General features: G+C 40.7%; 1 protein-coding gene across 1 annotated transcript in view; it reads left to right on the forward strand.

The window, feature by feature from the left end:
* Positions 1–1,136: 1,136 nt before the first annotated feature.
* MCUR1 (mitochondrial calcium uniporter regulator 1) overlaps positions 1,137–15,347 on the forward strand; it is a 43,803-nt gene continuing 29,592 nt past the window's right edge. Inside the window, exons 1-7 of the mRNA XM_054818039.1 lie at positions 1,137–1,542; positions 2,400–2,513; positions 3,769–3,872; positions 6,705–6,806; positions 8,462–8,503; positions 9,964–10,035; positions 14,586–14,639. Of these exons, the coding sequence (XP_054674014.1) occupies positions 1,284–1,542; positions 2,400–2,513; positions 3,769–3,872; positions 6,705–6,806; positions 8,462–8,503; positions 9,964–10,035; positions 14,586–14,639 (747 nt within the window). The 5' untranslated portion in view covers positions 1,137–1,283. The remainder of the gene's footprint in view (positions 1,543–2,399; positions 2,514–3,768; positions 3,873–6,704; positions 6,807–8,461; positions 8,504–9,963; positions 10,036–14,585; positions 14,640–15,347) is intronic.

Below are 15,347 nucleotides of genomic sequence, written 5' to 3' on the forward strand. Positions count from 1 at the left end.
AGCAGAACCGCAAACATGGAAGACTTTACCCACTGTAATGGTTATGTCACCAAATATGACATAATAAACTCTCCAATACGCTGTTTTAGTATTAGAAAGCAGGCGTTCTTTATTACGGCGCCGGATACATGGGGGATAGCTCCGCCTATCGTGCATACCCTAAAACAAAAGTTCATCCTTTATATACCTTAAAGACATGAATATTCATACATTTTCCAAGAAGTCTCCGCCTCTGCGCCTATCTACTACATGTACATAACGCTGGCGTTGCAAAACTACACTACCCATACGCGGGGGGGTCTCGGGTGGTCGTCGGTGGTCGTTTGGGGAGTTAGCCCCCCCACTCCTTTTTCCCTTTTATGGTCTTGAGGACAATTTCTTCTCCTTGGATGTTTCCCAACTCCGTTGTCCGGCCAAGCTGTTCTTCCTTATCAACCCTGTTTGGGCAATCCTGCCAGGATGTCTCTGTTCTCAAGGTTAGGATATCGTCTCCGTGCACATTAATCACTCATAGGCCTTGCTAAATTCAAAGCTCATCATTGTTTGGTAAAAGAATTTCTCAACAGTTACAGCAATTATTTAATGATTAAAGCTCCAGATTCTTAGATCCACCGAGTTGCCTCATTCTACAAATTACCTGAAACGCAAAATCTCGTCTCATCACAGAATGACAAGGTTTGTCCGAAATGCACTTTTCTCTACTAAAGGTCTATCTTCGCCCAAAATGAAGAAAGGCATTATTTCGGAAGGGGTCGCAGGTCGGACAGGAGGCACCGGATCGCGCCCATCCTGCAGCACCAGGACAAATCCCTCTTCCAAAATACTCTTTTTTTTTCACTTAAATAAAGGACGGAGTTAGCAGTGCTGCCACTGCGCGACGCCTGGCAGAGCCTGTGCCATTAACGGCTAACTCCCGGCACCACAGCACGGGCAGGGCCGCTGCCCGCGGGGGCCGGGGGGCGCCGGTACCGCCGCAACCCGCGGGAGGGCACCGGGGAGCGGGGAACCTGAGTCTCCGCCGCGCCGGGCCAGGCTGGGCCTCGCAGGCGCCCCGCCCGCGCCGCTTTGTTCGCCGCGGCCGCCGCGTGAACCATAAAATCAACCGTCGCCTGTCGCGGCGTCACTTGCGTGTTTTGCCACGTGCCGGAGGCGGAAGTGAGCCGCCGGGGCGGTGCGTGCTCAGCGATGGCATTCCAGTAGCGACGGCGGCAGCAGCAGCAGCGGCGGCGGCGGTTTCTCCCTTTCGCCCCGTCTTCTGTCGATCGGGACCGGTTGGCGCGGGCATGGCCAGGGGCCAGGCGGCTGCGGCCACGGCTGTGAGCGGCGGGAGGCGGGCGCTGCTGCTGCTGCTGCGGCCGCGCGGCGCGGACGGCGCCCTCCCGCCCGTCGCTGCCGCCTCACGTGGCCGCCGCGCGCCGCCTTCCCCCGCGCGCCGCTGCCTCGGCGACTGGCAGCGCCCGGCCACGACGTCCGTTAACGGCAGCGCGGGGTGGGGAAGGCGCGTCGGCGGGACCGGCAGGGAGAGCCGCTGCGGGGAGCGGGGTGAGAGCGGGTAGGGGGAGGCTGGTGCGGGGGTGAGTGCGTGACCCCGGGGGTCCAGCGGCGTGGGGGTCCGCCGCGCCCCCTGGGGAGCCAGGGGCCTGCAAGGGGTGCCCTGCTCTCCGCAGCAGCTTAGGGAGCTGCCCGTAGGGGCGATTGTTAGGACCTTTCCCTGCCCGAAGACTAAATTGGTTATCCTTTGTTGATCCTTAAGTAAGGCAGCTAAGGCATAGCCCTATTTTCCGTCCAAGTGTTTTAAAATGTAATGTCTGTGAGGACAGAGAGTTCTCCCTCGTGCCAATTTACCTCATGTTCCATCTTGCGTTCTTTCTGTCAGCCAGTTTTTGCGAATGTCCAAGTGGAAACTACGCTTAGACTTGCATTCAACGTCGAAAATATTTTCTGTAAAAATAGTGAATGGCAGATTGTGAGTCATTACTTTTTGTCTAAAGGGTAACCAGTGAAGGTTCGCTTCTTTAACAAAGAATGGAAAGAGTCCGTGGATTTAGTCCTCAAAGCTTTGAAGTGCTTACAGCTTCCACCGATTATGCTGATAACTGTAAAGGAACAATTTTAAGACCCTGTCACCTGGTGAGATTTTTCTAGGATGTTATATTCTTGGAGAGCATCTCAAAAGCGCAGCAATAACGTTGTAATCTATTTTCAAGTTCTTGCACATAGGTCTTGTTAGTTGGATAGTTTTTTAGTTTCAAGCAAGATGCAATAATCTCAACGTGCAATCTGATATTTTGTCATAAATGAAAAATATTTGGGGCAGTAAGGAAACTTCTGCGAAGCAAACATGTTGAATAAATATTCTTTCTTAAAAATAACTTATGTTTTGTTTATCTCTTTTTCAGATTTAAGCATCTCTGCGTCATCATCTTTGCAAAGCAAAGGGAATATTTCCTTACTGGGAAATAGGAAGCTTTTTTTTGACACTCATGCACTGGTATGCCTCTTGGAAGAAAATGGTAATTTGCTAGAAACAAGTAGCTATTTTTAATGTCATTTCATGAGTGTTTTTTTAGTTTATAAAGTTTGTTACTTACTTCTCCCTGACGTGATGTTACACTTTCAGTTTTATGGATTTTAATTTTTTTTATGTACTGGGTAGGAACATGTAGGATTTTTTCTACTTCCAAAAGGAAACAGTGAGCGTCTATAACTTTGATTGGAATAATTTATTATCCTACTGGTAATTAAAAATGCTAAAGAGAAATTAAATTTTAAGAATTGAGAGTTAAAACCAGTGTTTTCAAGGTAGTGGTTTAAAATGTATTAATCAGATTCCTACATATTTAGTAGCACCTGAAATGGAGAGGTCCCAGTCCCTTTCCCCGCCATGTGGTTTCATCTCTTTCCATATGCCAGCCTCATTCTCAGAAAACTCTCCAGCTCTTTTGCTTGGTATTTTGAGACGCTAGCTTAGTGAGCTCACAGAGCAGTTCCGTGAGCACCAGGACACATACAAAGTGTCAGGAGGCGGCATAAGAAGAGAGAAGGAGAGAGAGGATGGGTATGTATTCCTTTTGGTGGTGGCAAACTGTTACATCAGCTATTGAAAGCAACTCACTCTCAGACCCCATCCATGCTTTCTGAGGCTTAACTGCTAGTTAGTTTGAAACAATCATGCTTTTGCAAGTGTTTCTTTTCATAATGATTGTATCTTGTTCATGATGCTTTTCCTCCTACATTTTGGAAGCTGAGAGTATTTCTAGGGACAATGTTTTACAATAGTTCCCAATATATTCAGTTCAAAAGGTTTTTAATAGGGACTCAGAGGATGGTAGGCCTAAAATCAGAGCAGTTAGCTTTGTTTTCAGTTGTTGAGTTTTACACATCTTCAGTGGTACTGAAGATTTGTAGTATACTGAGAGTAAGGATCTGCTTCTCAGGGTCAGAATTCTTACTCATAGAAATAACCACATGAGAGATGACATTTCATATTACTTGTAGAAAATTTCCAGCATTTATCCTGCTGATATAACAGTGCTGTACTGCAGAAGCAGCTATACTATGTCACAGACAAAATTTTGGGGTGGGGGAACATGGGTGTACTGACTGGTTGTGTTCTTTTGTTAGTGCTGGATCAAGACGAGTATGTTTTATTATCTTTCATAACTGACATTGGTTTTAACTTGGTGCTAAGAATTAGCAAGTGGCATTTCTGTAAACTGTCCAGATTTAGGTCTGTCTCTGAATGTTGTTGCATTTTGTTTTGCTTAGGGTTCACTACTCAGCAGTCGGAGGTCATTGTATCTGCATTAGTGAAAATTATGAACACCAACCTGGATATGATTTACAAGGACATGGTCACCAAAGTACAGCAGGTTAGAGCAGAGAATACTGGAGTTAAAGCAAATCAAAACCTAGTATGCCTGCTAATGAAATATATGTTGCTATTTATTAGAGTTAGACACTGTATTTTAAAAGTTTGAAGGTGAAGAACAAACATCCCTGTGTATCTATTGGCTAGTGAATTTTGTTTTGAGTTTATCAAATAGTTACCAAGTGTCGTGGTGGACCTTGAGATCTAGGTACTGTGAGCTGGTATGCAAACCACAGGTAGTTTTTTAGTTTCAATCTTACTGTAACGTGAAATAGAATTACTGAGAAGGTTTTTAGACATCAGAGGTATTCAATGCATGGATTTTAATCCATGGAGTTACGGCTCCTACGTATATTCTTTTGTAGACTTGTAATAAGAAAGTACAGATTCCCTCAGTTATTTACCACCCTGTTATGCAGTACCTTTTTACTTGTCTCTTTGTTTCAGAGTGACATTTAATTGTGTTAGAATTGAGCTGAATTTCTTTTTCTATATGATGTTTTTAGGGCATGATTGGTGTAGCTGTACATACTGATAAGATATAGGAACATGTATAGTTTGGATGCTGATATTGAAATCTATCTCCTTTTCCTTTGATGTATACATTGTTCATGGTATGCTCCAAGCCTGCCTAGCATATACATCTTGGTGGGAAGAAGTGAAGAAAACTTGCTTGGAAATAGACTGATAATGCTGAGTATCTACAGAGATTCTTCCTGGCTACCAGGAAATTGCGTACAACTGAACTGAATTGTTAGCTTTGACTTGTGAGGGAATGACTGTATCAATGAATAATTGCGTCTGAAGGCAAGGTTTGTTCTAATACTGGCTGTGATTTTTTTGGGGGAAGGGACCTTTGTCAGGTCATACAAAGGTAGATCCATGTAAGGAATTGGACATGATAGTGTTCAATATTGCCACATTGAGCTCTTGGGCATCTGGCTCCAGAAATGAAACTAAAATTCGGAGTGAGGTGTGATTCACTGCATGTGGAACTTGAGCATCTTTGAATGGGATTCACAATATCTGATATGCTGGAATTCCCTGACGCGTAAGCTGGTAAAATAGATGATGCTGACAAGAAGCATAGCTGCAGTACAATCTCTTGGGCTGCTCTGTGAGGCTGGGGTTCACAGCTCCAAGTCACCTGAACACAAGCTCTAACTTACTTTATAGTAACTAGGCTGCTGTCTTAAAATATGAGAAAACAGCAGCTGCTGTCTTTGTAGTATAACAGTCTTGGCAGTAGGGCATTTCATTAAAAAGAAGGACATCTGGATTTTGCACCAGCTTCCATCTAGAGAGGTTTCAGCCCATCCTGCCTAGCTTTTAGATTCCAGGCAAAGCAGACGTGGGAGTGCTTCCTCCTCCTGTGCTGAACTTGTTCCACAGTCCATCAGGGAATGCAATGTTAAGGGACCCTTTCTCCCATGGTTGGTTGTATTTTACAGTAAGCAGTCTACAATAAGCAATCTCAACCTCCTCCTATGCCCAGCTTTTTTGATGAAAGTAAATATGTTTTCCTTTGTTTTGTGCTGAATTAAATGTTGCTACTGATGGTAGATGTTTTCTCAGACTGTTAGATTTGACCTTCAGGTGACTTTCTGCCATTAAGATTCAAATGTGCAGGTTTGTATAGCATGCTAAGATAGAAGCAGCTCAGGTGTGTATGCCATGTACTCTGGGCAATATGATAAACCTGTACTTCCTTATAGTCTTTGAACGTACAAGGGCTTATGCAAAAAGAGAATGAAGAATTTGAAGAAGGTTTGGAACGTTGTGGATGTAGCTATTACTATTAGGCCATAGTTGGGTATGTAAAAGTATTACTCTGCTTAGATAAAACTTAGGGAAAAAGAAATACATACCTATGTATATGTATAGAGATGAGAGAGAATATGGAAGAGTGTACTCTCTGTTTTCTGAGCAGCTCATTGAGGAGGAGAGAGAGCAAAAGCAAGCTGGAGACATCAGAGGGTAAGAGAAGAGGTGTCCATGGCAGTACTCTTCCTGTAGATTTTTTTTTTTTTTTTTTTAGTATGTCCACTACGCTGACCTGTTTTTTCAGTCTTGTGGTCAGGTAGCCTGGTCAGGCATCTCCAGATGCCACTTAGAAATACAATGCTGCAACTTAGAATAGCATTTCCTGAGAAAAGTGAAGTTAGAGTGCTGTGTCAGATTTGTAGGGTTCTTAGGCCAGAATCAAAAGCTTATTAGAGGGAGATCGTCAGAGAAGGCAGTCCTTGTTTGCACATGTGAATAGTGTAGGGTCTAGAACAATGTCTACAGAATTTTCCATCCTTGAAAGTTGTAGAGGGTTCTTGTTTGTCTTCTGTCAGATCAGTATAACAGACTGAGAAGAGCAATTAAAAGTGTAAGTATAGTGCATGGTTCTGAGTAGTGAAGCAGAGTGAGCCCCCCTTGCAGGGGGAGATAAAAAAGGAGATAATTACAAAAGAGTATGGTTGCACTGAGGAGTCTTGGTCTGAAAGCCAGCTTTCCTCATTTAGCTCAGAGACACTTCTCTCCCTAATGCCTTTGCTAGCTTAAGAATTTGAAGACTTGGAAGAAACTATTTCCTAGGCCATTAATTGAATTATTCTGATCTGTGTTAACACTGCTAATTTTGTCAAACATTACCAACATTTGAGCCTAAATTGCTTATATTGTCACTGTCACTTAATTTATCTCGCTTTCTGAAACTCTGATAATCAATCTGAAATTGCGGAATTAAAAATTTCAGGATACCAAAATAGCCTATCATATTTGTAGGCACAGATGAGAAAAAGCATTATAGTTATATGTTCTGAGGTTTTTCTTCCCTCTTTTAAAGGAAGTTGCACTTCAGCAAGTAATGTCCCATATTGGTGGCGTGAAAAAAGACATGATTATTTTGGAAAAAAGTGAATTTTCAGCACTTCGTTCAGAAAACGAGGTAAAAATCACTATCTTGGAACGTGCTATTCTAGCACTTGCTTATTTTTTTCCTAATGATGTAAAAAAGCATCTTGTACCAATGGCGTTGGCTCTGGGGCCAGTATGGTTTAACACCTTCGTTAATGGCCTTGTTGATGGGGCACAGTGCACCCTCAGCAAGTCTGCATATGATACAAAGCTGGGAGCAGTGGCTGATACACCGGGCAGTTGTGTTGGCATTCGGAGGGATTTCAACAAGCTGGGGATACGGGATGACAGGAATCTCATTAAGTTGAACAAATGGCAATGCCAAGTCCTGCCCCTGGGGAGGAGTAGCTCCAGGCACCAGAACAGGCTTGGGGTGACCTACTGGGAAGCAGCTCTGCAGAAGAGGCCCTCAGGGTCCTGGTGGACACCAAGTTGACCATGAGCCAGCGATGAGCCCTTGTGGCAAAGGCGGCCAACAACTGTTGTTAGGAGAGCTGCCTGTGGATCAAGGGAGGTGATCCTTCCCCTCTGCCTGGAACTGGTGAGACTTCATCTGGAGTGCTGGGTCCAGCTCTGGCCTCTCCACTGCAAGGGAGACATGGACGTGCTGGGCAGAGTCCAACAAATGGCCAGAAAGATCAGTAAGGAACTGGAGCATCTGACATACGAGGAAAGACTCTGAGAGCTGGGACTGTTTAGCCTGGAGAAGAGACAGTTCAGAGGCGATCTCATCAATGTATACAAATATTTGAAGGGAAGGTATAAAGAAGACAGACACAGGCTCTTTCAGTGTTGTCCAGTGACAAAACAAGAGGTAATTGGCACAGATCAAAATGTGGGAAATTCTATTTAAACTTAAGAAAACCCTTTTTACTCTAAGGGTGGTAGAACACTGGAATAGGATACCCGGAGAGGCTGTGGAATCCCTATCCTGGAGATACTCAAAACCCAACTGGACATGGCCCTGAGCAGCCTGCTGTAGTTGCCCCTGCTTTGAGCAGGTGATTGGACTGGATGATCTCCAGAGAGAGTTAATAGAAGATGTTACAGCTGTATCTATTTCATATATCTTTTGAAAGAGATAAAGTAATACAATAATTTGGGTTAGAAAGGACCTCTAGAGAACATAAGGTAGTTGCATGCTGCAGTACGATTGATATTTAGCCATCTCTCCTTAAAACCGAACAAACCCAGCTCTCTCTTCATCACCCCCCCCACCCCCAGCATAGTGTGCTCCAGCCCCCAGTCATCTTCATGGCCTTCCACTGGACTTGCTCCATTATGTTAACATCTGTCTGTTACCAGGGAGCCCAAAGCTGGACACAGCACTTCCAGTGCAGGCTCACAAGTGCTGAATATGGAGAAACAATTGATTCTTGGCCTGCTGGGTTTACTCTTGTTAATACTGTCCTGTGCATTTGGCCACCTTTACAGCTGTGGGACGTTGCCAGCTTCTGTCTTGTGCTGTTGTTTGGAAATGCACAGTACTGAGCAAACATGCTTGTGTATAGACATGCATATATCTATACACATACTGAGGACAGAGTTAAACCACGCTTGGTTAGCATTCCTTTTCACATCATGGATTATAATAATTGTTACTGATCATGCAAATTCATTAGTATTTCTAGATTATATGGTTTCATATACAGTAATAAAGTGTACAATTTTTTTCTACTCTTCCAGAAAATAAAGCTTGAACTCCAGCAGATTAAGAAGCAAGTCATGGTAAGACACCATACCTATATAATTAAGAATTAACACCTGTCTAGTTTGCTTTAAAAAAAATAACTGTTGCTTTCAAGATTGTATTTGAAAAGCTGTGCTTAATTGTTGTGATATATAGGATACTGAAATTGCAGTTGATGGTACATTGTGGGATGCAGCAAAGACAATTTCATGCATATTTCATTTACAGTGACAGAGAACTGTGGTACAAGAGGTGAAGAAAAATTTCTCAAAGCTAATGCTGCATGTTTTATACTGTTATAAAGTGCTTAATGCATCTGGGTTTTCAGAATACCATTTAAAATACATTTGGTATCTATTTTTTTTTATTTGTAACTTATTTTTTGGTTTTAGTTGCATATAAATGAGTAAGTGTAATCCACTGGTAGAGCATCAAGGATCTGAGTCATCTTTTCTTAAAAGCTAGATGTCTTTAAATTTTACTTTTAATTGTAAATGTAATTCTCACAAGGGCTAGTTATTTTATGTTTGCTCATGCTTGTTCCTCTAAGAGACAAAAGGACACAAAGTTGTAAAAGTTGAAGAAAAACATATTTCTAATTTTTGATTCATTAAACTGTAATGTGTTGTAATGACATCTAATTATAAACCAGTTAAGTTCAAAAAGTCAAACATAGAAATTGAGGCTAATTATCGTTCATACTAACTTAATGAACTCTTGACTAGTTGACATTGGCCTACTTGAGAGATGCTTACTTGGTTTTAATCATAGAATCTCCCAGAACGTCAGCAATCTTTTTCTTCTCCCCCACATTCATGTGATCAGCAGTTTGCCTCATGACAAACAGTCAGCTGGCTGGAATTCCTGCCAGGATGTTGTGTTAAAATGGCAGCTGTCACTGAGAAAAGCAGGAATCCCTTACAGCTATTGATAAAGTAAAATGCAAGTGTACAACTTACGGTAGTTTTAAAAAGTTAAATGTTGAAAAACATAATAAACACTTCCCGACTTCTAAAATGTCTGTAGCTTTTTCTGAAAGTCCTAGGTGTAGTCTTTAGAAACAGATTTTCTTTTACATTGGAAGGTTAGAAACTGCTTTTAAAGTTGTTTTGAGCATCAAGGTTCCTTCATGGAGGAGGTCCAACTTACAGGCGTACCTAGCACGGATTCCTAGAAATCAGAGTGTGTTACGGGATATATGAAACATTCCCAGCATTTACAGAAGGATGCACTCTCAATTAAGTGCTGTTCTTGGAGTTCTGGTTTTAAAAGCAATTCTTAGGTTTTGATTCTGAGATCCAACTCATACTATAGTACACGAGTATTTCCAAGGGGAAGAATAGGAATACTTACACTTTTGAAAACAATGTACATTAATTGGAGAGAAGCTTTATTCCTGAGACATGTAAAGAAAGGCACAATATGTTTGTCCAGTTTTTTTCTGCTTACGATTAAATAGAAAATCTCACTTGCTGCTTTATCAATTTTTTCCCATTAGGATGAAATTACCAAAGTTCGTGCAGATAACAAGTTAAACCTAAACCTAGAGAAGAGCAGAGTAAAAGAATTGGTAAGTTTTGGTTACTTTCTTCTAGAAACATCTCAACACTTGAGTAATCTCCAAATTTGGGTAAGAGCATCTTACCCAAAGATCATTTTCATAGTAATCTATAGTATCATTCAGCTTCAAGATGATAATAATCCAAGTTACTCATCCTTATGCTGCTATAGTACAAGGTGCCATGTTTGGTTTTGTATGTCGGTCTATTTTGATACTGGTTTAATATCAGGGTTAGCACATTAATATATTTGATATTTAATCTAAATATGCTGAGTAGTTGCCTAGAGGTTTTCTATGTTATTAGTACATCTCTTTCTCTATTTTCATGCTTAATTAAGTTTACATATTTCATTAAATTTATCATCATTGAAGATGTTTCATTTCCCTGTAGCTACAGAATTTATAGTGTAGCTAGTTTGTCAGAAAGTACCTATTGTGAAAAAAAGTTGTAATTTATTTTTATTTTAATTGTAACTGATACTCGTTCAGATTGTTTTGAACTTTGAAATGTCTGGTAGAACTGAATTGATGTGATCTTAAATTAGAATAAAGTAGATGAAGAATTAGAAATTAACAAGTTTTTGCATTATATGTCACACTCTAAATGGAGCTCTGTTCCCATAGATATTTTTATAATAGCTTTTAGGATCTCAAAGGAATTGCATCTTCTAAATTGAAAGATCTTTTAATGACATTTTTCTATTAATACTATTTCTTATTCAGTCCTTTTTCACAGGTGTGTAATAAAGACATAATATTTATCTCCAATCTAGGCAACAAGAACTGTTCAAGTAGATATCATTTATCTTCTGTGTGTGCCCCTCAAAGTTTTTCACAATGATTAGTTTAGGTAACAGCTGTGTCAGTAATTTAGTGTAATGACTAACAGTCTGTTATCCCATGGTAGATGCTTGAAAAAAGTACAATTTGAGCAGGTAGAATTCTTGTTTAAAGGTTAATACTTCATACTAATTTTTTAAAAAAGCATCACAAGAAATGTATTAACTGTGTAGATCATAAGCTTTGCAATACTTCAGGCTTACAAAACATATTTAAAACCACTTCACCAGTGATAAATTAGGCACTAGTGTTTTCTTGTACATTTATGTAGGATTCTGGAATCTTCACTTTGTCTATTGTGCAGAACACTATGTTATTTTGACTGCCTCCCAGGAAAAGCAAACTGTGCATGTCAACTTTCTCTTAAGAAAGTTGACCAGCTTGGTAGTCTGTTGTGCAACTATAATTTCATAGTTTCTATGAAAACTGCTCATTTATTTTTTTCCTGCCCTCCACTCCCCGACTTTAATTGCCAGCTCTGCCAGTCATGAGCAGAAAAGGAAAAAGGCAGATGGATGGGGAGCAGGTTGTAGCATATGTGCTGAGTTGGGGGAGACACATAATCCAGTATTTTCTATAGTAGGCAGAGCATCATTACAATTGAAGTAAATATGATAATGTGACTTAGGACTGAATATCTAGCTTTCTGAAAATAAAACTCAGGATAATTGAAGGTTACTCTGTATTCTTACTAAGTTACTATTCAGAGAAATGTCCTAAGTTTAAATTGATTTAACTTGAAGCACTAAGTAAAATGTTCTTAACCTTCAGTTTTGCTTGGAATAAGTGCTGAAGGAGAATTTCTCGATTTGTCAACGCTGATGTGGGCAGTCTTTAATCATAGAATGGTTTGGGTTGGAAGGGACCTTAAAGATCACCTAGTTCCAACCTCTTGCCATGGGCAGGGACACCCTCCACTAGACCACGTTGCCCAAAGCCCCATCCAGCCTGGCCTTGAACACTTCTAGGGAGGGGGCATCCACAGCTTCTCTGGGCAACCTGTGCCAGTGCCTCACCACCCTCACAGTAAAGAATTTCTTCCTATTTTCTAATTTAAATCTACCCTCTTTTAGTTTAAAGCCATTACCCCTTGTCCTATCACTCCATGCCCTTGTAAACAGTCCCTCTCCAGCTTTCCTGTAGGCCCCCTTTAGGTACTGGAAGGCTGCTCTAAGGTCCCCCTGGAGCCTTCTCTTCTCCAGGCTGAACAACCCCAACTCTCTCAGCCTGTCTTCATAGGAGAGGTGCTCCAGCCCTCTGACCATCTTCGTGGCCCTCCTCTGGACTGGCTTCAAAAGGTCCATGTCTTTCTTGTACTGGGGCCCCCAGAGCTGGATGCAGTACTCCAGGTGGGGTCTCACGAGAGCAGAGTAGAGGGGCAGGATCACCTCCCTCGACCTCCTCATCACACTTCTTTTGATAAAGCTCAGGATACAGTTGGCTCCATAGGCTTCCTTTTTGTGTTTGAGTTTGCCCAGTAGCTCCTTGTTATCCATGCAGGTCTCCTGGCATTTTTGCTTGACTTCCTCTTTGTTGGGATGCATTGCTCCTGAGCTTGGAGGAGGTGACCCTTGAATACTAACCAGCTTTCTTGGGCCCCTCTTCCCTCTGGGGCTTTGTCCCATGGTACTTTGGCCTCTTCAGGGATCTGCTTGGTAAAGTCTGCTCTCCTGAAGTCCTGGGTAGTGAGCTTGCTGTGCACCCTCCTTGCTGCCTGAAGGATCTTGAACTCCACCGTTTCCTGGTCACTGCAGCCAAGGCTGCCCTTGAGCTTCGCATTCCCCACCAGCCCTTCCTTGTTGGTGAGAACAAGGTCCGGCCTTGTTGGCTCCTCTGTCGCTTGGAGACGGAAGTTATCATCAACGTTAATGTTTCAAACTCTAAATGCTTTATCTTTTAATTGATTCATTCCACTTTATATTTCTTGGAGAATCCTACATTGGTTAATGCACATCTGTTTATGCTGTGATTTATATCTGCAGTGATACAGATGGGATTTAAAAACTCAAAGTACAGTACAAAATTGCATATATGTTCATGCATCACAGTGTCTCTAAGGTTACTGTTAAAAATCTCAAGATGCGTCTGTCAAAACTGAATTTTCTCTGCACTGTGAAAAAATGTGGACTTAAGGGGAAATCTCCCTGTTGAATTTCAGGGGGGAAGCTTAACCTTGTCTTTCCTCCTTTTTTCTATACTCTGGTCTTATTACAGATGTGTGGTGATACCTTGCAGTAAAAGGGTGTATTTCACTGTCTTAAACCTAAGTTTAAAATCCTTGAGTATGACCTAGAGAGTTCTAGCCACAAAGCAAAACTTCAGCACATACAAACATCAAGAAAGAAGCTTGTAGAATATAAATTTTTGAGAAAATGTGTATTTGGCTAACAGCATCTATTTAAAGTAAACCAGATGAACTGTTTCAATCCATAATATTGTTTATTTTAAACATCATGGTTCTTTTGATAGTGATGATCAGTTTATTAATGTGAGGTCCAATTCTGTGGAATTTCACCTCAAACATAATTTAAATTAGATTCGTTTATGATTCTATTTTGCCATCGTACCACTTTTAAAACTGTTTATTTATATAAAAGGTCTGAATTTCTTTTTTTATCCCTCTCATCATTTTGCAGAATCTAATGACTGTTTTCATTAATTGTAGACATGCTGTTATTTGTCTTTGTTATGTCACTTTCTACATTTGTAGCAGCCTGCTATCTCTTAACTTTAGATCAGTCAAAAGTCCAAACAGAGCTCTAGATCTTTCAGGAGGGTTTTTCAGTGCTGAGGCATTTATGTAGATTAGTCTGAGTTTAATATTAAAGTGGAATAAGCTTCCAGTGGAGGGAAAATAAAGCGACTTTCCACATGGGAATGTCAACAGATGAGGTGATTTCTGTGTGACTGAGGGTTCTGAGATGGGTGCCTGATGACCTTAATACTCTGCCCTATAGATTGCTGGTTTAGCAGCTGTCTGAATAATTGAATTGCTGCAGTAGTGGGACAGGAACCATTATAGATGTCAAGGTAAATCATGCCTGTTCATGAGTCAGAAAGGTCACCTGCCTTAAAGGTATGCTGCTTTAATTTGGATTTAAGTTTTCTTGAACCCAAATAGCTATAACTTAAAAAGAAGCCCCAACTTCTGATGTTCCACAACATGAGATACAATTCTTCTATATTTAACAAATATATCATGAAATGATAGTCAGAACAATACAAATGGTGAGCGCGTGCGATGCTGGCTAAGCATTTCTTTGATAGCTGAGTTTGATACCATGTTTTAAAACTGTACTCCTCTGCCTGAAGAAAGTAGATGGTTTGGTCTTAATTGTGCTTGTATGCTCAATGTATTAGTTAACTGTTCCAGAGTTACTGTTCAGAATCATAGGTCTTTGTTTTTCAGAAATGCAAATCTGTCAATCTTTTTTCCAGCTGCTTATTAATATCTACAGTTTTTGCAGAAGATGAGTGTCTGACAGACTTGTTGCACTTTATAGTTCAGAGGTGTGGATGAACACCTGCCTAAATTGTGCTTTTCTGAAGGACAGCAATTATCCTACGATACTGTCTCCCAAGCATTGTCAGACAATAATCTTGTCTGGATTCAATGTTCTACAGAATTTGGAAACAAAGAAATATGATTTTAAGTGTGAGGGAAGAAGTTTAATGGCAATGGCATGTTTACCTTTTTTTTTTTATCTTTTTCCCTCCAGTACTCACTGAATGAAAGAAAACTACTTGAAATGAGGACAGAAATAGTGGAATTGGTAAGAACTTGGTAGCTGATCGTTACACGGCAAATCTTCTTATACTTGCATTATAGACATGGTATTCTTTTTGGAGTTGTTCATGTCTTTATGCACTTTAATGTAAAAAATGTCATTATGCCGTATTATTTCCCTGTGTATTTTCATATTGGTACAGGTAACTGAAGTGTCTACAGAATAAAAAGGCTTTCATATATATTATTAGACCCTCTGCATGTATATATAAGCTGTTCAGTGGTCACTTTGGTTTGAAACTTCATGCATGTAGTATTTTCTCTAGATAGAATTCTACTCTTAATATTAGTTGGAAATTATTTTTTTCCCCTCCGTGTTGAGTGAGACTGAAATACATTGCTAGATTGATTTGGCTTCCATTTTAGAGGAGGTTTTTACCAAGCACTTCCTCTTCTTTTTATTTCCTTTCTGTAGTATGAGGAATTATCCGTAGGAAGATGTCTAGCAGCAAATCATTAACTGATTCACAATGTTTCAGAAGTGCTGATTTGAAAATATCAGCAACTCAGCAGCTGTTGTTCTCAGTTTACAAGTTTGATCTTTCAGTCTTTCCAGAGGAATAATTCTATCCTTTTTTTTTTTTTACAGAAGTCCTGTCTTCTGTCATAATCAGATTCTGATATTGTCTGTATCTGTTTTTGTGGTAGAAATCATTACAAGATGAAGACATGGGTTTTTACGTCAGAAGACCGA

The sequence above is a fragment of the Grus americana genome, chromosome 2 (assembly GCF_028858705.1).
Source record: "Grus americana isolate bGruAme1 chromosome 2, bGruAme1.mat, whole genome shotgun sequence".
In the NCBI taxonomy this organism is placed as follows: domain Eukaryota; kingdom Metazoa; phylum Chordata; class Aves; order Gruiformes; family Gruidae; genus Grus; species Grus americana.